Raw genomic sequence first — 23,923 nt, 5'->3', positions numbered from 1 at the left:
GTTTGTTAATTAAAAAAAATCAAATCTCTACACAGAAACAATATAAACAATGCCAAATGACAGGTAAAAAGCATTTGTAATTCACATCACAATGGGAAAATTTACGTACCAATTATTATATAGAGAGAATTCTTAGAAATCAATTATAGTTGTCCTCTCTCATCCACAGGGGTGTGACCCAAGAACCCCCAGTGGATGCCTGAAACTGTAGTACCACCAAACCCTATATATATATATATATATATTCTGATCCTTTTTATTTTGTTATCATTAAAGTACAATTACATGAACATTATGGTTACTAGACTCCCCCTATTATCAAGTCCCCACCACATACCCCATTACAGTCACTGTCCATCAGTGCAGTAACTTGTCTTCTCTGTGTTATATGCTGCCTTCCCTGTGTTCCCCCCACCCCCGCCACATTATATGTGCTAATCGTAATGCCCCTTTTTCCCCCTTCCCACCCATCCTCTCCAATCCCTTTCCCTTTGGTAACTGTTAGTCCATTCTTGGGTTCTGTGAGTCTGCTGCTGTTTTGTTCCTTCAGTTTTTGCTTTGTTCTTATACTCCACAGATGAGTGAAATCATTTGATACTTGTCTTTCTCCGCCTGGCTTATTTCACTGAGCATAATACCCTCTAGCTCCATCCATGTTGTTGCAAATGGTAGGATTTATTTTCTTCTTATGGCTGAATACTATTCCATTGTGTATATGTACCACCTCTTCTTTATCCATTCATCTACTGATGGACACTTAGGTTGCTTCCATTTCTTGGCTACTGTAAATAGTGCTGTGATAAACATAGGGGTGCATATGTCTTTTTCAAGCAGGGCTCCTGCATTCTTAGGGTAAATTCCTAGGAGTGGAATTCCTGGGTCAAATGGTATGTCTATTTTGAGCTTATTGTGGAACCTCCATATTGCTTTCCACAATGGTTGAACTAATTTACATTCCCACCAGCAGTGTAGGAGGGTATATATTCTGATTTTTAATATATTTTACCTATGGTAAAGTTTCATTTGTAAGCTAGGCACAATAAGAGATGCACAACAATAACTAATAATAAAAGAGAACTATAACACACTGTAATAAAAATTATGTGAATATGTTCTCACTCTCTCAACATATCTTACTGAGCTGTACTCGCCCTTTTCTTGTGATGATGTAAGATGATAAAAATGCTATGTGATGAGATGAAGTGAAATGAGATGACACAGGTACTGTGACATAGCATTTTATATTAACCTTCCCTGTTTTTGAACCCTGGCTGACCATAGGTAACTGAAACTGAGGAGAACTGGAATCTTGGGAAGTGAAACCACAGAAAAGGGGGGACTATCGTAGTAAAAAAACCAAATGCCTAATTTAAAAAAGAGGAACAAACACTTTTAAACGGTTCTCAAAAAAAAAAGTAAAAATGGCTCTTAAACAGGATTGCTTTTAAAATGTCTTTGAAATCTGCAAATCTTTTATCTTTCTAAAACAAAACAGTAATTTCTAAAATATAACAATACTGGTTTTACTGCAGATAGTTTAATATCTTAAATTCTACCAACTGGCTTAAGGTTCAGACCACTTTTATGTTCACCTAACAGCAAAGGTTACATTTTTACCTTTTTTCTTTCAAATTCCCTATCACTTGACTATACTCTCCTATAGTGTGTGAATATACTGTCCTATACATAATATATTATGTATATCTCCATACAACCATTACAAAAACTCTTTTAGGCAGAACAATACCAAGAAATACATTAGCAAGTATGTCAGAAAGTTGGTCTATTTACTATTATAGACTAAAAAGCGGAAGATAACTTTTTAGTCAGAGTTTCACAGACAAAGTGAACTTCAATCTAGCCTTGAAAGAAGTATGGATTTCCTTACACAGAATCTTCAAGGTTACTCAGTATAACCTCGCACAAACTCATATAACAATTTATTAGAGTATAAGCTCCTTAACAGCAGAAATCATGTGGCAGTCACATACAATAAATGTTACAGGTATTAAAAGGTATTTCAGAGATGATCTGGAACACATGCATGATGTAATGCTTTGAGTTGGGGAAGAGAGGCACCTTGCCAAACTTTCTCCTCATAGTCCAAATTATTAAGAATGGTAAAATACTGCTGATAGACCCACTATTGAAATGTAAACCACATGAAGACAAAATCAAAAAAAGAAACCTGGAATGACTAGGATTAGGAATACCAACTAGGTTTCTGCAATGAGTGAGACCAGTAATATTGAAGCTTTAACTTACAGTGTTTTCTTTGATACTCAAAAGAGAAATGTATTCTAAAGATATTGTCCCAGATTTCAGAGAATAATCAAATATGGAGGTAAAGAAGGAATTAAGAAGAGCAACCTTGAGAAAGGCAAATAACATTCTCAGTATTGTGGTTAATGTTTGACTAAAAAGTTAAATACGAAAGTGTTACCTCACATTACTCCTTTACTATGCCATCCCCATCTTTTTAAATGAAGTTAAAAATACTTTCTTAAAACCTCATCTACATACTGTGCTAATATTATCACTATTTAAGTCAAGTCTTCTTCCAACTTTCTAACAGAAGTCAATAAATCTTCCCTAGAATGTATCTGCTGTTAGGTGACTATAAATGCAAAAGCATGTCCCTTTTATCCCAAAACAGGAATCTACCTAATTTTTTGGAGAAGTAATTTTAAATTTTGTGGAAAACATTTCACTTAAGTTATTCCATTTCATACTTACAAAAAAAGTCCTTGGAATATATTCTCAAAATGGTGGTAATTTGTTACAGTTATGTATTATCAATTCAACAGATTATTAACACTAAACTCTTATCAACTTTTAAGAGATTACTTTGCTACTGACAATTACAGTGTACATGCCAGGGATTAACAATATAAAATACTCATTAACTAAAAGACACAATCATTTGAAATTTAAAAGCAAACCATTCTAATAACCTGTCTTCACTGCCCAACTTAGCATCTATGTCTTCCTAAATTTATTTAAAAAATAGAATTTTTGAAATGTTTAACTTAAAAATCAGATTTTCCGAGTATTTTTAAATAGAAGAGAATACTTATATTTAATGATAAACAAGTGTGATCAATTTCACAACAGAAAACTGCTAAACTGGGCAGAGCAGAGATACAGTGAAGCTACAAAGTCCATCATGGCTTGAAGTCTCAAACACACAACCTTATGGGTCATTGACTCAAGTAGCCTTAATGGTTTTATTAACGCTTCAAAAGAATAACTTGACCAAAGAGATGGCTTCCGTCTGTATTCATTGCCCCTGGGCCCTGATCTCTTGATAAGTGGAACTGGGGAAAGTCATTTATGAAATAGTTCATAAGCACCCAAGAAGGGTGAAACATTGGGGCAACTTAGGTTTCAACCTTTCCACATCAATTAACCTGAGGCCATGAACAGCAAGAAAAAGTTATTTGCCTTTAGTCTCTAGAAGAATGATCATTTCAATTTCTGTCAGTAATTGTTTCTGGGTAGCTTAAAAAAGTTCTTACCAAGGAAAACTAAACGAGTCTCCAAGAAATGAAATGTATCAAATAGTAGTATTTTATCTTGCTTATCAATACTGAAAATAAAACTCCTACAGCTGAAATACGAACATGTTGGAATTTTAGAAGTGGAACTTGGAATATTGTGTCAATATCAGTGCAGTTAACATTTTGTTTTGTTTCATTATACTAGCTCTCCTGCTGAGATACTAAAACAAAGCATATACTATTTACTATTAGAAGTATATTTGTATATATACTTGGGACTATTATTACTATTAGAAGTATATTTGTATATATACTTGGGACTCAGACCACCCCAAATGGTTTCAATTATCATCTCTCTGAATAAGTTAGAAGGGAAAAAAAGGAAAGAAGGTATTACCCAGTTGCTTTCCTATTTTTTATTTCTTAACTATATGTTCTAGTAACAGTACATAGCTAGACATGTTGAGACAGACTTGTTAAGAGATGCTCAAATAATTTTAAGGTGTAAACTTTGTTATTTCAACCTAGATTCACATAAAACTTAGAAATCACACTTTGAGCATTTTAAACAACTATCTCTGAAAAATTTACAAATGAGGAAATCAGGGTCCAAACAACCAAGATGACAAAATTATCCAGTTATAGACTTATCCAGAACTCAGATCCCTAATTCCAATCTAAAGCTTTTCTTAACAAGTCAAGTCAGTACATTTGATGAACATTTACTGAGCAACAAACTACATGCACTTAGCACTGGACCACTTGCACACAACAGGGAGAAATGGCACACTCCCTGCCATCAATGAGCAGCAGTCCGCTAGGACAGTAAATAGACTTTACAAAGTGATGACAGGCAGAAAATGCTATGAGAAAATAGCAAAAGAGAGAGAGAAAAAATTCTTATGAGCAAAAAGCTGTGAAAGGGCATTTTGGAAGGTAAAGCATTAGTCAAGACCCAGTGGACCCAGCCTGGTGAACCATCAGTGACTACCGGCTTCACATGGGATGTGAGCAGGCCAAAACCAGATATGAAACTAACATTTTTAGTATTTAATTTGAGGCAATAGGAAACTCATGAAAAGTAATATGATCAGATTAGTACTTAAGAAAAATCAGTCTGGATACCATGTAAAGAATGAATGAGGGATGCCCCAGCAGCATTAAGAAACTGCCCAGGTATGAAAAGAGGACTTATACTAGAACTGGTAGCAGTACTGCAGGAAGCAGGAGTGCAGCCCTTCTTACTCTGGTGACAAGAACTATATATTAAGTGATAAATGAATTAAGGTCTCAGTGAAACAATGTCAAAAGTCATATAAATCCAAATTACGTCACTATAGAAATTATTTTTATCTGTAAGTAGGAAAAACAAACAAAAACTTAATTAAGTACAGGCTGTCGGCCTAACATGCATCCAATATCTTGCCGGCTGGTATCAGGAACTTGACAAAGAAATTTTGTGTTTCACTGACTGTTATATCCCAAGTACTTAGAGCAATAACTTGGAATAGTTTAAGGTACATAGCAGGGCATTTGATATTGAAAGAATGAATCAATGGCATTACTGCAGAAGAGTCTGCCTTAACAGAACTTGGAATCCAAGATTATAATATCAGGTAACAACAAATATATTAAGATAATATTGCAACACAAAATTGCATAGTACTATGAACAAGGGTTACAGAAATTCTAAAAACTGGGCATTACAGTTTCACAGGGTAGATGAAACCTAAGATGGAAATTGAAATCACATAGACAGAAAAGTAAAAGGAAGGGATTTCCAGGCTAAATGACCAATGTGAACAAAGAATAACCATGGGATAGCTAAAAGCCTATAGTTCAACCAAAGCACACTTTAGTATATGGCAAAGAATTAAGAGAAATAAGATGAAGACAGAATTTTAGGTTGTTGAGTCTTTAAAACCAAGAGGACACATTTAGATGAGGCGTTTAAAAAGATCTCCTTGGAAGATTTTTAAACAGGCAGGGGTAGGAGAATGAAATAATACACGTAACTATAAGAAAAATTAGGCAATATATTGATCAAGTAAAAAGAAAACCTAAGACTAAGGTAGAAGAGGTTGAAACCAAGTATGCACAAAGTTAACAACATGTCAGAAGAAAACCAATTAAACTTTGAATGTAACTGAACATGAAGGAAAACAACTGCAAAGTAAAACTGAGGAATGTCTCAAAGGTTATTTCAGGATGTTTTTGTTTGGGTGATTGGTACAATCGTAGAGCCACAGACAGGACAGTTGTAGACTACAGAAAATTCAGGGAAGTAGACTGACCAACCTTAAACAGGCCCCCGAACGGCAGCACCTTGGCTGCATCCTTAGCTCTGCAGAACACACAAAACATGCTTTGCTGGTACAATCTACATGAAGCCAACGGATCAGTTTTTTTAAAGAGTTTTATCAACTAATTTACAGTGAAACATAAACTACCAAGTGGATCAAATGTTCAAGTTCACTAAGTGTTCCATTCCATACTGTCTTAGTGATACAGTGGAAGTCAAATTAGAAGCACACTGCTTGATGAGAAGTGACTTAGAGCTGAAGGCTACAGAATACACCCAACAGCCTTCTAGAGAGTGAAATACTATCAACCCTAAATAGTTCTGGATAAATATGTTCAATTCTGCATATTTAAACTGCTTTTCTGTATTTTCAACTGATAAAACTACTTTCCAATTGATACACCTTCTTTAGACAAAACTTATCTAAATATTATTCTGTCTTTTGATATATAAATACCAATGATTTGGCTACAATCTTATCTACCTTAGGTCTTGCAGAATCTACATTCAAGGTGAGAATACAATCAAATCCTTATATCATGTGGTTTTACCAAACTCTTAAAAGTAGTCACTACCCCTCACTGCCACCTATAAATCTGTGATAAGTGGTACGGCAGAGGTCAGTGTCAAGGTTATGGGAGCACTCCAAGACAGGGAGTGACTAATATATATAGGAGAGCTGGAAAAGACTGGTTCAGAGAAGTGACATCTGAACTGCTCTTACAAGGTTAAAGAAGTATCCCACAGTCACACAGAAAAGAAGTTCAGAGAGATAAACCTATCTGTACAAAGAGAGTAAATGGTATGATTCAAAATAATGAACAGTTCCACATGCTCTGGACATTGGTATGGGCTGCACACAATGGACTTTTCTGCAGACACATAGAAGTAAATCCAGGATTTTAGGCCTGGAAGTAACCAAATCAAATATATTTTAGAAGGACAACAGCCACTACAATAGAAAAATTAAGTGGAGGGGTAAAAGTAGTTGAAAGCAAAGAGCTAAATTAGAAGTCTGCTGACATACTACAACCAACACCAAGGAGCCTGAACTAAAACAACTTCAAGCACAAGCAAAAACAAAAGGAATTGAGATTTTGAGAGAAAGAAAAAAGGAATTAAGCATGAGATTAGTAATTATCTCTGCAAGGAAAGTATCAGTAGGTTAGGGTAAAACTTTATGTAAAGATAAGAAGGAAAGAATGGGCATAATTATTCCTTGGAGAAACTAAGCAATACGGGGAATATCTGATGGTTACTAGAATGGTTCACATATTTAAAAAATTTTTTATAAGGGGGAAAATGTACACACTTAAGGCAAAAAGGAATCAATATTGGGGGGTGCTGAATATTCTAGAAAGGAGTCAACTGTGGGAATGCAATCACTTAGGAATCAGAAGCGCATGAGACAAAAGGTGTAAGTTGAAAGTACAACTTTACGAGACCTTGTCCTACTGAACAGAAGCATAAATAGGTAGAGATTTATTAAATAAAAATTTAGTGGACAAAGTTTGAGAGACCTTTAAGAATACCACACCAAGGTCAGGATCTTGGCAACATGACAGAGGTCTAGAAACGTGGTAAGAAAGGTCTGATGAACTTGTACATGAAAATAACAAAAGATTTTGGTAGGAAAGAAACCAATGAGTAAGAATAAGGTTACCTATTGATATTTAATATGGATTTATTGATGAGAACATGAAATCACAAATATTTCACTGTTTCAAACTACAAAACAGAAATTTCATACAGTTCAAAATATTACTTCAAGCAGAACTATACACATAAGAAGGTAAAATGAGAGAAAGGGAACTGTAAAACACAGTCATCAACAACTTTGATTTGAACTCAAGCACAACAGGTTTTCAAATTTGTTCACAGAATTAGTTTGGTTTGCTAGCATCAATGTTTTTCAGCACAAAATACATTTTTAATTTCTTTAAAGTAGCAAGTACAAGCTGTTATTTTCCAACTTAGAATAAGAAACTTAATGTACTTTAAGGTAAAAATCATAAACCCTCAATGAAATGCCTAGCTACAACTTAAATATCTCAGTTGGACTTACAACATAGTATAATGCATGAGTTTGACATAACTATATTCAAAAATAGCAGCTCTACACTTTCTGCTGAAGGTGATGAGATAAAACAGTTTCAAACTTTAGGCTGCAGGCGATGATACAAAGCTGCTTTTCAGAATTTATTAAATTTAGAAATAAACTTAATAGAGGACGTTTTCCTTGATACAAATTGATAAGGCAAAGTGGAAGACTTAAGAACAAATAGAGGGCAGGGATAGACACTTTTCCATAAGAATAGAGGGCATTCTAATTAAATATAACTCATAAACCATTTTAACATATTAGTGTTGAAATTAATAGTTGTTTATTTTAAAGGATAAATTTCCAGTTACAGTAGGTGGAATGAATTATGCAGTATCTCATATAAAGCAATACCACAGTCATTAAAATGTTGATGAAGAATGAAATAGTTTTAAAAGTGTTACAAGCCACTTCATCTCTAGCCAAGACAGACATAAATGTTTCATTATAGTACTGATAAGTAACAAACAACAGGTTCAATGGAAGAAAGCATCCTAAACTCTGCCACTCTACCTTATATTTATATATACATATATATATTTTTTTCTTTATAAACTCTGTTACTCTGTATTTTCTAACATAGAAAATATCCCTACAGATCTATATTCAAAGAGCTACTAGTCAAAACTGGTAAATTTTTATTTGACATACACAAATCATTTTGTGCAAACCAATTCCTACTTACTCCTGAACGTTCACTTCCTCTATAAAATCCTCTTGCTTAAAAGCCATAAGCATAACTCCAAAACCTTTATCATGCTCAACTGTGATCACCAACTTAAGGGTCTCTCCCTTACTGAAACTGTATTCATCTCATTTTTTCAGCCCTAACCCCACTACCACGAAAGTGCCTAACATAGCAGGCTTACACTACAAGTTGAATATTTACTTTTTAGATGAAATCAAAAGATAAGCATAAATTTGCCCACTGTTCTTCACTGTATTCAGGTTCCTACTATATGCCAAGCACTGAACTTGAGCACAGTTCTTCACTTTAAGACCAAAAGACAATACATTATGCTTTCACATATCTCAGAAGTACATCTATACTCTCTTAAACTAAAAATTACAACTTTGTTAAGTTCACTAATAAAGCTTCATTAGACAAATCTAGAATCAAAGTTTTGACTTAACTAAATTTTAAGCCATATACAAAAAAAACCTAGAAAATTCAATGTACACTTCTAGTGTTAACTATTAGAAAGCTGCATCATTGTGAATATTTTAATTTGTTGAATAAACACACTAGAATTGAAGTAGTCCTGTCACTAACTAGCTACACCAATTAAATAAGCCCTCTCTGGGACTCATTCCTTATCTTCAAAATTACAAGAGTTGGCAAATGATCTCCAAAATCTTAAAAGATCTTATTCTGATGATTACAGTATTTTAATTAAATACACACACATTTAATTTATTTATATTTAATTAAATATACACATTTATAAACAACTGATGGGAATGAATAATTGTCCCTTACTCATTAAGATGAAATGAGGTAACTTATAGGAGACCTGACAGGAAATCAGAACTTCAAGTTAATGTAAAGTACACCTAGTCCACTGCACAGCATTCTCACCTCAATCGGTGGCTTGTGGGAATTTCTCTAAGGAGATTCATGAATGTCAATAGTTCTACTTTTTTAAAAAATTTCTCTCATATTTGGCTAATTTCTCTTATTAAAGGACTCATTTTATTTATGATCTGAAATTTTTTTACTCACTATCAAGATAAAGAACTATGATGACTTTAAATACTTCTGATATGAATGATTGAGAAGCTATCAAAATCAAGAATAAGCACTCAACAAATGCTAGTTGAATAGGTTTCGTCTTAAAGAACAAACGTCTCAGTTAAAGTTATGACTTACATTACAATGAATGTTACTAAAGTTTTCTTATCTGTCTCTCCTAACTAGAAAACATATTTTGTTGGCAATTCTTATTTCAGTTATCCAGATTCTACTTTTTTTTTTTTTTAAGATTGGTTTAGGAAAAGATTTGTAAACCCAACAACTAAGTTGTCTAGTAATAAATGATACAGTGAGACTTCATTATTGTAATGTTAATTTGTCTCATAGAGGAAGAAGTAGGGAGAGACAGTAAGCATAAATTTAAACAGAAGTAAAATTCTACTAATGAATTTAACTATTAATAATAGCAAAACTTTAGAAGTAAACATCATAGCCTTTCTCTTGGGCATTCTGTATCCAGAAAAAAAGAGATTCTAAACATGGAACACTTATACTTGAATACATATGCCCACAACCATTTTAAATTAATCATTTATACTCATCATAAAAATGGCTAAAATCTTCTGAAATGATACAAATACTTAAAAAACTATTCACGTCAATGAAGTTTTAGTGGTGCAGATTCACCTAGTATGACTTTTTCTCTCAGGAAAAGAAAGCAAGAAACTACAGCATTGCTTTCTCTAAGTGGATCACTGCATTTGGGCAGTAACAACTAACAGCTAAGAGATAACAAAAATCAGCTAAGCACTGTGTAAAAGGTAGACATGGATAGTTATATAAAAAATAAGCAATTCAGATTACTATTTCATAAGGCTTCTATTACTTATCACAAAGACAAAAATATTGAACTATTTAAAAAAGAAAACAGCCATAACCTCATAGTGCCTTATTCAGGACATTAGCTGATGGCAGTCTACAATCATATATTTGTAATATGGAGCAGAACAGCTTGTTAAAGTTCCTTCTTCCTAATTTCTACTGGTAGAGAAAAGTCTCCTTTTCTTTCTCCAATGCCCCTTAGTATCTCCAGCTCATTTCTTCACAATCCAAACCTCTCTCCTTTCAAGAATTTATTGCAAAGACTCATCATTATCATGGAGAGCTTCTATTTTTTTCCTAAATGACCTTTATGGTATATTCAGACAGACAGTTAGTTTATGGTCAGCTGGAAGTAAACGTGGGAAGATGACTTTTAAAAATCTCCTAGCAGTAAAAACATTTACTCTGTGCTAAATATATGGAGGGAAGGTAAGGTACTCTGTAAAACTATACTCTTCTTTGCAACTCAAGGAGAAAACAAAATTCTAGTTGTGAGCAAAACATAGTCCAAGTGAAAGAAAAGGAGCAAGCCAATCCTTTGAGCTCTCAAGCAAAAAAATGAGCTGTGAAAAAGGCTTAGAACAAATGTGACACACTAAATGCTTAGAATGATAAGAAATTCCAATTCACCACAGCTGCTCATCCCCTGTGTTCTAATCGCTCCTCACCTCATCAGTGTTATGACAAGTCCATCTCCAGGCCTAAGGGAAACTAATGCTTTGGTGTGAGAAGTGCCTTAACTGGACACAGGTAAGGTGGAAATAATACAAAGGAACTCCTATATAATGTGACTTACTGCAGCAGGCCCTTATGTGTTTGGCGCCTCAGTTAGAAAGGCCAATCATTAGTGTTATGCATGACAGTAATGATTAATTTCCTTAATACTGTATGAGATGTTATAATAAATATTAACTAAGTTGGGATTCTAGAAATAGAATCACTAATATATTATTTTTATAGAAAAATATTTTGAAATTCAATCTTTTCGTAAGTTGAAGTGTACTTTTCAAAGATAAGCAATAAGACTAGCACAACAGTACAGTGGCCAAAAGCCTGGTTCAAAGTCAAATTCCACCACCACTAGCTGTATGATTTTAGATGAGTTACTCTGATCATGCTGTTCCTCCATTTTCACATTTGTAAATAAAGGTTAAAAGAAAAAAGTGGGCAAAATTGGAGGGGTGAAAATAAACAAGGTTAAGGAAAAAAAGATTTAACTACATAAGGATTTATGTAAGTTAATATAAGTAGATAAATATTAACTGCTAAATAAATGCAGCTATGATTGTTATTAAGGAAAAGTAAAATTCAATTTCTTATCCATCTGACATATTTCTACTTACTCTTAAAGATCTAGTCCAGTCAATTCTTTATGAAATTTTTCTTCTACACTATACAAACTGAATAGTCCCTCCTTTGACCACTCAATGTACATTCAACTAAATGTACATCAACATTCATAAATTCACATATTCAGAATCACAGAATCTTGAGTCAAACTATAAAAGTCATTTAGTTTCAGTTCAAACACACTTTCAATGCCATATATTTGCTGTACTTTTCCCAAAGTCATCTTTAAAGATAACATGTGTAAATGGTTTTTAATCTAAACGATTAAAAAGAAAAAAAAGCCCATAATTCAGACATTAAGATCCGGAGTCTCAATATCAAAGCACCAAAAGCTGAAATTATTTCAGGTTTTTCTAAATCTTTGGTTTATGACCAAAAGATACTTAATCTACTTTAACAATAAAGCTATTAAGTTTTTATATAAGTAAAAGAATAGATACAAAATCAGGATTTTTGAGAGAATGAGTTGTATTGTCTCAGGAAGTAGTAGTAAGACTAAAAGAATGTGGGACAAAAGTTCAATCTATTAAATAAAATATGTATCTCTGTACTTTTTTTTTTAAAAAGCACATTTGTATTATTTTCCTGTTCACTGTTTGGAAACATGATAATGTATAACTTTACCGAAAGATTATATAAATAAAGACAATATGAGCTTTGAGTCTGATACTACAATAAGTTTTTAGGGTACTCATAGGTACTGGGCATACAGACTAAATAGACACACACACACACACACACACACACACACACACACACACACACATTTATTCCAATGTTACCTCATTGAGGCTCTCCCTGAATGCACTATTTAAAATAACTACCCCAATCATTTTCTATCCTTTGCTCTCCTTTATCTTTGTTGAACTAATCATGACTAACATATATTACATCTTACTTGATTATCATCATTCTCCCAAAAAATTTAAGTTCCATAAAGGCAGGATTGTCTCTGTTTTATAGTTACATCCCTGTTGCTAAGAACAGTACCTGACATACAAATGGTGCTTTTAATAAATAATGAATGATTGAACAAATACTTTTGAGATGACAGCATGTTTGTTTGGTGAAACAAAAGCTATAATCATTTCAATCAAAACCAAGGCTTTAAAGATTTATTTTTACTGTAACTCAAGGGTAGAGTAAAGAAGGAGTAGGAATGCAATTTACAGACAAGTTTATTCAAAGTTCCTTTGGGGCAAGCTGTATTCATTCTTGACTTAGAAACATGGGCAAAACCATGGCACAACAGTAAGGAAACAATAAATTCTCTGTATCTTCTGATTTTCTAAAAATCAACTAAATTTGCTTTGTATTTTTATCCCAGAGCAAACAAAAAAAATAAATTATTTAATAAGTGGACCAAAGCCTAAAGCATAAACCAATCTTAAGAATCAACTATGAATCAACCAAATGCTAACCAAGAGAATGGTATATTATCTAAACTAAGCTGCTTTTAGAAATAAGTAGTGAAAGAGGAAAAAGTCAGAGAACTAAGAAGAAATTTAAATATTTGCTACTTTGTGATTAACTGACAAAAACTGACCAGACCCATCCTTCAAGCTAGACATGTCCATTCACCAAGACAGTATTCTGGGCCATAAAATCCACCTTAAAAACATGTAAAATAACAGAAATAATACAATGTCTGCTCTCAGATCATAATGGAATTAAATTTCAAATCAATTTCCAAAGTGGAAAATCCCAAAATATGTGGAGATTAAACAACACATTTATAAATAAAACATGAGTCAAAGAGGAAATTACAAGAGAAATTTAAAATACTCAGAACTAAATTAAAATGAAACCACAACTTATCAAAATTTATGGGATACAATAGAAGCAGTGCTTAGAGGGAAGGGTAAAGCACGGAATGCATATATTAGCAAAGGAGGTCTAAAATCAACCACCTAGAAGTCTACCTTAAGAAACTAGAAAAAGAGCATAAATCCAAAGTGAGCAGAAGAAAAGAAATAATAAGAATTAGAGCAAACATCAGTGAAACTGAAAACAGGGACTCAATAAAGAAAAAAAAAAAAATGAAACCAAAAGCTTCTTTCTTGAAAAGATCAATAAAAATCAGTAAGCCCCTAGCCAGGCTAACCAAGAAAAAAGAGAAGACACAAAATTACTAAAATCAGAAAGTGAAGAGGTGATATCACCTCAGATTCCATGGACACTAAAAGGATAATAAAGAAGCACTATGAACAATTCAAAAGGTCCACAAATTTTATAATTTAAATTAAATGGACCAATTCCTTAAAAGACACGATTTGCCAAAACTGATGCAAAAAATAGACATTCTGAATAGGTCTGTATCTATTAAAGAAACTGAATCAATAATTAATAACTCCAAAACAGCAAACACCAGGCCCAGATGGGTTCACTGTGAATTCTACCAAACAAAAGGAAGAATTATACAAGTTCTCTATAATCTTTCAGAGGATAGACTCAGAAGGAATACTTCCAAACTCATTCTATGAAGCCAGAATTACCCTAATACCAAAACCAGGCAAATACATTACAAGAAAAGAAAACTACAGACCAGTAGCTCTCATGAACATAGAGGCAAAAAATCCTAAACAAAATATTTAGATATCAAAACCAACAATGCATAAAATGAATTATACAGCCTGACCAAGTGAGATTTATTCTAGGTATGAAAGGATAGCTCAACTTCAATGATCAGTTAGAGTAATTCACTACATCAACAAACCACAGATGTCTGATTATTACTAAGATAGTATAAAAACTTCCAGTATCTCCACTAATGTTTCTAATATCTGCGTTAGAGTTCTCTCAAAATGTGGTTTAAGGACAACCAGTTTCAGTTTAAGTGTAAAGCTCATTAAAAGTAAGATTCTGAGATGTCACCCCACAATAATGGGGTCCAGACAGGCATTTCTACCAAGTATTACAGGCGAATCCTATGTAAACTCAAGTTTGAGAATTCGTGTCCTAACCTACTTTTCAAAACTCTGTTGAAGTCACCTACTACTTGACTCTCACCCCTCCATTAGAATTAATTTCTTTTCTCTATACTCTCTAAGAACATTACATGTATTTCTTACGTTTACCACATTCTCTTCCCAACACTTCTCCTCCCCCAACAAAAATCTTGTACATTAACTGATTGACTAAGATAGAGGTTTACAACCTTTTTTTCCCAACAGACCATAGCTCAATCCTAGCAGTAAATGTTACCACAGAATGCTATATATATATACAACAAGCCATGAGATACCTACAATTCTAGAAGCTAGCTCTAATCTACTCTTCTCCCACAAATCAGCATAAATGGTGGAAAGACCCAATTCAAGTTGGTCTGTAATTTTCAAAAAGAAGCGTATAGAAGTTTTATTCCTCTAGTAAATTTTCTACAGACTATCCATTTTCACAACATGAAAGCAAAAAAAACTAAGAGTGAATACACTGTATTTTTAGTCTGGATTACAGTCCTATTGTCATTTGCTTACAACAGGAGACCCTTATCACATGCAGAGGCATTAACTGAGTTTTGCTCTATGTAATGTATCAGAAAATATGAGAACAGAATAAAGTTTATATCAATTAAAACAGAAATAAAACCAAGGTGTCCCAAGGCTTTGCTTTTCTATTCTGGAATAGTATTTAGGACAGTAGTAAAATACATGGCTAAATACATGGACTTAAATTCCAAGCACTACCTACATGAAGTACAAAGAAAAGGAGAATAAAAGAAATCAAACTTGAATAATCAAAAGGGCAAAGAAAAATACAGTGGAAATGACTAAATTTTATTTAATCAGAAACAAGTTCCTATTCTGAAAAAAGTCCTGAGTGAAGTCGTAGAATCAACAGGAGTTAGGTGTTTTAATCCTCATCAAGTCCCACTTCTCTTATCTAAATTGCCAAATGATTTTGCTAAATTCATGTAACTTGTAATGGGCAATCTGGGTCTTCTGAGTTCAGTATTACATTCTTTTCACTGTATCATTAGGCTAAAGCAGTGCAAAAGTTTTCAATTCAAGCTGAATCCTAAATAAATGCAACTCTTGTTCACTTCATTTAAGAGCTAAGCCCCTTCTTTTAAAGGATTCCAAGCATTGACCACACTTGCATATACAGACATTATCAATTTCATAGCTGGAAAAGCTAAAGCTGAGTTAAAGCAAATTAACTCAGAAATGCAAGCAATACCAGAATGGAGAGAGTCAACTACCTGGCCCATGGTATTCTCCAGGTGACATTCTCTTACCTGGCATTTTGAGAAATAACATGAGTTTATCTACTTTAGCTTTAAACAAAACTATTTCGAGCTTGCAGGTGAGGGTTTCTACTTCTAGTATTATAGAATACTGGAAATAAGTTCACATTCAGCTTCTCTGTGACTATAATAAACAAAAGGATTTTTTTACACTCAATCTTCAACTTTTCACACCAAAATTTCAAAAATTGAGCTTAAATTTAATTAGTGGAGATCTGAGTTTTAGTCCAGACTATGCCAAATTATTGTTACCTTAAATAAATCACTGCCTATTTCTAGACCTGAGATTCTTCTTTATGTACAATCACAGGAAAATGGGGTAGTTAGACTAATTACTATCTTTGGTTTCTTCTCATTCTACTGTTCCCTATATTTGCCTAAAAGGAAAAAGAAAATCTTGATGAACACAAACTGTATTACTCACTGAAATTAAAGCATATACACACAATGCCCAAAAGAGTCATAGGTTAGCTGGCAAAGTGGACCAGGAACCACATTATTTTGAAGTTCTTTGTTTCACATTCAGTTAAGTGTCTAAAAGTCATTCAAAAGTCCATGCTTATACACAATAGCTGAATGAGGTCAACATTGGTCCTGAAAAAGCACAGCAAACTGAAGTTAAATTGCAAGATAGAATCCCTTCAAGATAAGGATTTGAAATCTTTTATACAGTCATGTCACTAACAATGTTGAACTTTTCCAGACCACTACTATTTTGAAAAATAGCAAAGGTTAAGAAATACCTTCCAACCGGCACTTTTCTGTTCTGGAAATTGCTTACTGCTTCATCAGTCCCATAGGACTCAGATAAGATTCACAGACGTCTCCCTTATTTACCTGTAACCAGGCAGACAGAGCCTGCACACTCTTATACTCTGCTTCATAAATTAGTATGTTAACTGCTTGTTCCCATATATCAATCAGAACAAAAAGTTGTTATCCATATCCTGGTTAAGATCCTCTTCCCTCAGATCCCGGAACTTTGGCCCACCCTTAGGCTGAAACAGTCTACAACTCCTCCTTAACAGCTTCTCCTCAGGAACAGGCTGGCATGAGGGTAAAATAATCTCTCACCTACTGTTCAATCATACCACTCTTTCATCTCATTTCTCCCTACATAATTTTTGCCTACCTTTTTTACTCCTCCCTATAAAAGAAAGACCCTTTTTTCCCAACCTTTAAGACTCTTGCAGATCTTACGGTCACGGCATTCTCCCTATTGTAATAGTCTCTTTCCACCTGTCGTTGCAATATTTTCGATAAAATCGCTCCTTACTAAGCTGGGTTTTTTTCTTTCATTGACACTTCCCAATTAAAATGGCCAAGTCTGGAAAATATGCAGTCTTTTCTTTAAGTGACAGGTGTTGATCCTCTACAAAAAGGGGATCCTTTGAATCCACGTGGAATTCTGCTGCCGTGCAGCTGAGGAGGGAAAGGAGGGAATGATCAACTAGGCAAGGTCAACTCTGGAACCACCTGACGCCACACAACGTAGTCAAAGGGCCACGAACATTCTGACTACCTACTCCGTACTCCTGGACAAATCTCGCGACTGGGTAGAACAGATGCTGCCTCTTCGGGGGCGAAGGGCCTCCAGTTCCCCGGGGCAGGTGGTAGGTAATACCCTGAGGCTCATCCCCATTGCTCCCTCCCACTCCATCCTCCGCTGGGCACCCGACCCGCTCCGTCACAGGACTGACCTTCCGGCCCTTTCCTCCCCACTGTTAGTATTCCAGCCCTCACAAGAGGACTCACCATGGCGCCAAGGACAGGTCGTTGACCAGATGCCCTGGACTCACCGGGACCGTCCCGGACCTCCCCGGTATAACCTGCAGCCGGGCACCTCTCGACACCGCCAAGGAGAAGGTCTTCCGGCTCTGTCGGAAGTCCTGCCCCCGCGGGACAGGAAGTCCCACCCTTCTACTGAACGCCGGCGACCCCACGCCACGCAGAGGTGAGGATACGCAGGACGTCCTATAGGGCCACTTCCGTGGGCGCTAGCTTAGAAACTGGGGGTGGTACTGACCTTGCGAGCGCGCAGGGGAGGCGCAGGCGCAGCTCAGGTAGGTGGGCGGGCGGCGCGGCCAAGCCGCGCCTTTGAGGACCAGGAGGTAGACTGGGTGGTCGGGGCAGGAGCGCGTCCTCACTGTGGGCGGTGATGGAGGCGAAAGGGACGGGAGCTGACCCCAGACCCAGCGGATTTTAAACCACGGGCCGAGCTCGGGCCCGGACAACACAGTAATTACCTCAGCTCAGCCACGCCCTTACTCTTTGTATCTTCTCGTTTTCTGGTTGTTTCTTCTTGGAGACTTTCTGGATGTCCACAACTTGTTGTCTCTCTGCTCCCTGCTTTAGTGGGCCCTCCAGCTCTTCCCACAGGGCAGTGGAATTTGATGGTGAGAAGTTTCTTCACTTTTAACAGATAGCTGCTGAAGCCAGGAGAATATCTACAAGAGCAGAGAAACCAGGAAGAGAATTTTGTCTATTTAATACATTCCAATGTGGACGGTTTCCTTTTAGTTTAAAAAATATGTATCATCAACTGGAAAAAAGTTAAACTCCCGTTTACCTCTTAATTTTGTGTTGTTTTTGTTTCCCCAAATCTGTACCTATCAACTCTCTTGGCCTTTTTATTTGGCTATAAGAAGACAGTACTGGAGACAAACTTGAAATGGATATAAGTTGTGACTGTGTATTCAATTTCATCTGAGATCTTTTTGCTATAGTGTCTAGTTTTGTCATAACGCCGGAACTGGGGAGGGAAATTAGGATGCTTCAGAGGTTAAGAAGGTTGGGCAGGCAGGGGTGGCTACAGAGGTTAAGCTACACCCTCCCTATCAAAGTACCTGAAGCATGAGCTATAAAATAGGTCAAAAGACTCTGGGAATCAGAGTTCGGAGGCATCCAAAAGAAACATGCACAGGGCAGTTGCCATATATAAGAAATAGGGCTAGAGACTGAGTGTATGAGTTGTTTTTAAGTTTTGTTGGGGAGTAAGTAGCGTTACAATTACAGAAGATACTGGAATCATAAGTATTAACATTGTAAACAGCTGGAGGTACAGTGAGGCTGGGAAATCGTTTGTGAGACCATACTGCTGATGATGAGTCCAAAACTCTGAGTGTTCTACTTCTGTAAGGGAACAAGGTTGTAAGTAGACATGCCCCAGGGCATCTGCAGATGGTAAGTGTGATAGAGAAGTATTGGAGTGGTTCTGCAGGTATGTCTGTGGGAAGCAGCTGCTGTACGTAAGGAAAAAAAGGTGGAGAAGGAAGTGGTTGTCAGTCTGTCCATAACAACACATCCTGTGACGTCTTCCTTTTTGATTTCTGACACTGTGGTTCTTATGTCTGTCCTAAAGCTGGCATCCTCATTGAAGTTCAGAAAGCATCTTCTATCTGACAGTAAGACTGGAACTATTAGTAGGGTGGAATCCATTCCTGCCAGAGCAAAAGCGTGAAAGGAAATCATAGTATTCGTTATCTGCTTATCATTTTTAATAGATCATGGAGTTCTGTGTTCCTTATTTGGTATTTGCCAAGTTGGTAAATAACCGTTAAATAATATCCTTTAATGTTCCTATTTCTGTTAGTGTGGAAAATCTATTAAAAGTTACATTTTTAAGATTAAAGTACGTACAATATACTAAGGCAGCATCCATCTCCCAGTCTTTTTTATCCTATAAAATAATTGTAATGTTTTGTATTGGTTGCATGCCTTGAAGTAGAGAGACTTACCTATTTCCTTTACTTAGATGAGAGTCTTTGACAAAGATACAAAATAGGGAGAATTATGAAAGGGAAAAAAAGATGTGGATGATGGAGATTAAAAAATTAATCATGTAGTTTTGGCAAGGGAGATAGGAGTCCAATCTTTGACAAAAGTCTTGGTTGCTTACTATTAGGGCTTTGTGATGAGTTGCAGTATTCTAAGAATTGTTCACAAATACTTAAGAACACCAACAAAAGTTACCTCCTCTAACACCCATGCTGACCTGGAACACTTTCAACCTTTAAGACCTAACACTTTTTCAAAGTCTATCTCCGTAGTCTACAAAATGTTTCCCTCATTAATTCCTCTAAGAAATTTCCACTGCTTTTTCTTACATTTAATAAATATTTATAAATGTATGTGTTAACAATATTTAATAAATATTATATGCTTTCTTATTCAGTGCCTTTGTAATTTTTCCCCACAATGTATATTGTTTACCTAATTAGATATGAATATTTGGAGGGCTAGGACCTTCTTTTTGTGTTACCTGCTCCATTCCCCTTAAGAAATTCTATTTAAGTGAATGTTGTGGACAAAACCACTTGAGTTAAATTACTCCTAAAATGCTTTATGGACAAAAATGTTAGATGTGGCAATACTTAGAATAGTAAAAATAAAATTAGGAAAAATCTATAACAATTAGAGGTTGGTCAAATTCTATCTTGTATACTCAGTGGAATATTATCTAGCTATTTTGTAAAGGCCCTTCTTAGACTAGTCTTTCTATTGGAAAAGGTTTATTTTCTAAATTAATAGAAGAAGATGCAAACTTGTGACCAGTATGATTGCTTCAACTTGAAAAAAATGTTAAGTATATCATAAAGAGTAAAAAGAAGTAACCAAAATATATCAATCATCATTCCTGGAATTACCTCTTAAAACAATCTTTCTGTAGGGGAGCAATTTTTTCAAAATTTATTTTCTTTTACTTAAGAATGGATGAAAGGAGTTTTTCTTTTTTTCCCCCCAAAATTATGCTTTGTACCTTCTACCTATATTACCCTCATCTTTCTAATTTGGGAACAACAAACATGTTCTTCGGAAGAATATTGCAATAATTTAATGATCAGAAGCTTTTCTCTGAACCTTTCCTTTATTTACATGTTACCATAGTTATATCTTGGACTATGCCACATACCTGATTAATTGGTAGAAATCGTGTAAATTTTACACAAATTATACAATGCACATTTTCAAGGATCATTAATGTACATGAATGAGATGTTGGTATCATTTCATACCTTTTAGTATCAGGAAAGTCTAAACAACCACTACTAAGAGCAATAAACAAAACCAAAAGAACCCATCTGTTTAAAACCTAAATCAGTTTTATTCATTAAGTATTTATTGAGTATCTACGTATTCCATTTGTTTTTCTAGACTTTGGGAAACAGTGGTAAATTGAGCAGACATGGTCCTTTCAGGGAATATACATTTTGGTAGCAGTAGACCATAAATAAATAAGAAAAACATACAAAAAAGTGCTAAGTAGGAAATTAAGATAAATGACTGTTTTCAGTGAGGTGTCTAAGGAAAGCTAAGAAAGTACCATTTAAGCTGCTGTTTGGCAGGAGTATCCAACTTTGCAACAACTGGGGAAACCACTGCTTCCAGAAGGGACAATAATGCAAAACCCTAAGTTGTGGACCAGGTTAGAATATGTCAGGAACTGAAAGAAAGCCTGCCTAGTTGGAGCATAGTGACTAAGAAAATAAGTTTGGGGTAGTAAAGGACTAAATTATGTTGGCACTGAAAGCCAGGAAACAGTTTGAATTTTATTCTAAATGCAGTGGAAAAAGCATTTTAGCCTGAGGAGTGACAGGAAATAATACATTTTCTAAAATGATTCTGATAACACATTTTTTTATTGAAGTGTTCAGTCGCTTACATGTCACATAATTACTAATATGCTTGGATTTAAGTCTATCATTCTTTGTTCTTTTTTTGTCCCATCTGAAAATCTCAAAAAAGGATTTTTTTTTTTGCCTTCTTTTAGATTAGTTTTAATCTATTTCTCCCACCCTATAAGCTTGAAAGTAATATATTCTTTTAGTAATTTGTATTTTACCTCTTCCTGGGCAATGTAAGGACCTGAGAACATATCAACTTTATGTACCAACCCATTCCATGTTATATAATACATTGTGTGTATGTGTGTGTGTGTGTGTGTGTGTATACTCCTAATATTTATTTCCTAAATGCATCAGAGATTTTTGTTTTTATACAATGTACATATGTGTTTACTCAAACATCTACTTTGTCTATTGTGCTTCATGGCTCTTTTGAGTTTCTTTGCTTCCATCTGAGATCATATTCTTCCTAAAAAACATGCTTTAATATTTCCTTTTGTAAATGTCTGCAGGTGACAAATTTAGTTCTTGTATCCTGAAAATACTTCACCCTCATTTTCAAATAATATTTTTACTGAATTAGCAGCTATTTTATCATTTTGAAGATACATTCCATTGCTTCTGGCTTCCACAATTTTTTTGATAAATAATGTCAGTTTATGTTGCCCCTTTAAAGATCATTTCATTTTTTCTCCTGGCTGCTTTTAAGGTGGTTGTCTTAAATGTGAAGCAGTTTTATTATGTTCTAACTAAATGTTTTCTTTGTTTGTTTTTTGAAGTTTGTAATGCTGCTTGAATCTGGGATCTAATGGCCTTATTCAATTCTGGAAAATTCTCAGCTCCTATCAGACACTGCTTCTACCCTAGGTCCCTCTCCCCTATTTCCCTGCTTCCCTGTGGGCCTTTTCTCTTACTCCACTTAAATGTATGTTAGATCATTTCACTTTATATCTTTTGTATCCATTCATTTGTGTCTCTATAGTACATTCTGGATAATTCTTACCTTTCAGTTTACTGTTTACTGTTTTCTTTTAAAAAGTCTCTAACTTCCTGTCAAACATATCTGTTAGAGCATTTATTTCAGTTATCTTTTTGGTTGTTGTCAGTTCAAGCATTTCTATTTAGTTTTGTTTTACGGTTTTTATTTATCTCAATCTGATCTATTATTTTCTGAAACAATAGCGTAATTATTTTAAAATCTGTGTCTCGTAACTGTGGGGTCTGCTTTTGTCTGAAGCTTCTTTGGTATGATTTTTGTTTATCATATTGTCCTATTCACTTTTATGTCTCATTTCTTCTTACAGTTTTCTTTGTTTTATATTACTTACAGTTTTTAAGTTTCTTTGTATGTTTATCTTTATGTAAAAAAATTTGTTAACTTATGTTATTTTACATTGTTTTGATTGAATGCCAGAACTAATGTGTGAAGAAATTATACTTTGAGTTCTAAAACAGTGAATCTTGAAGAAAGGTTTATGTCTTCTGGCAGGAGCTTTGGACACTAGTAATTCAAAATCACTTTAATCTAGTCAGTGATTTTGAAGGTTGGAATTTGAGCAGGTCTACTTGTAGTTCATACTTTTTCCCAAGATACAGACCTTTGAGGTTTGAACCTGAATCCTGTGGTTTACCAGATCAGGCCCTGAGCTGTAATTTTTGTCTTTTTAGTTTCATGAGTTAGTCAGAAGCTCTGTTCTGACTTTTCAGCCATATTCACAGGAAGCAGCAGATACCCCAGAGGAAAATCTATCATAAATTTAGGTTCAAAAACTCTTGCTTTATCTTCTTCTGAATTTTTCAGTATTTCATTAGCTCTCTAATGACATCAGATGATTGTTTTATATTTTGTCCAACTTTTCTGATTGTTCTCAGAATGACTAAATTACCTAGTACATCATTACTAAAAATTAGAAATAACAAATATTTTAAGTATACATGAACCATAAAATTTAGGCATAAAAAGTCTTTTAAAATTTCAAATGATTGTCATTTAGATCACATTTTTTAATCACAGTATAATTAAGTTAGAAATCAATAACAACAGAAGTCTAGAAAACATATTTAGAAAATAAACCTATTTCCATATAAAATGAGTCAAATTTAAGGATTCTCAGTGAAAAATAGAAAACATATTCAGAAGTGAACAAAGACAAAAATACTACATACCAACACCTGTGGAATGCAGCTAAAGCAGTATTTGCAAGGAAACTGAAAACTTTAAATAC

The 23,923-nt window shown here is 34.7% G+C and overlaps 1 protein-coding gene across 8 annotated transcripts in view; it reads right to left on the bottom strand.

Annotated features, from left to right (window-relative positions):
* Positions 1-17,980, bottom strand: part of TMEM161B (transmembrane protein 161B) — a 65,924-nt gene extending 47,944 nt beyond the window's left edge. For 3 of the 8 annotated variants that reach the window (XM_036925651.2, XM_036925643.2, XM_036925644.2), the window contains exon 1: positions 17,830-17,863. Coding sequence is in view for 2 of the 8 variants with exons in the window: in XM_036925642.2 (XP_036781537.1) it covers positions 17,830-17,832 (3 nt within the window). In the remaining 6 variants the exon portion in view is untranslated. Of the gene's footprint in view, positions 1-17,829 lie in introns of all 8 variants that reach the window. The other 5 variants (XM_036925642.2, XM_036925641.2, XM_036925645.2 and 2 more) reach the window with 5 other exon arrangements.
* Positions 17,981-23,923: the final 5,943 nt, after the last annotated feature.

Source organism: Manis pentadactyla, chromosome 2 (genome assembly GCF_030020395.1).
Source record: "Manis pentadactyla isolate mManPen7 chromosome 2, mManPen7.hap1, whole genome shotgun sequence".
Classification (NCBI taxonomy): domain Eukaryota; kingdom Metazoa; phylum Chordata; class Mammalia; order Pholidota; family Manidae; genus Manis; species Manis pentadactyla.
This window is presented reverse-complemented; position numbering and strand designations above follow the sequence as displayed.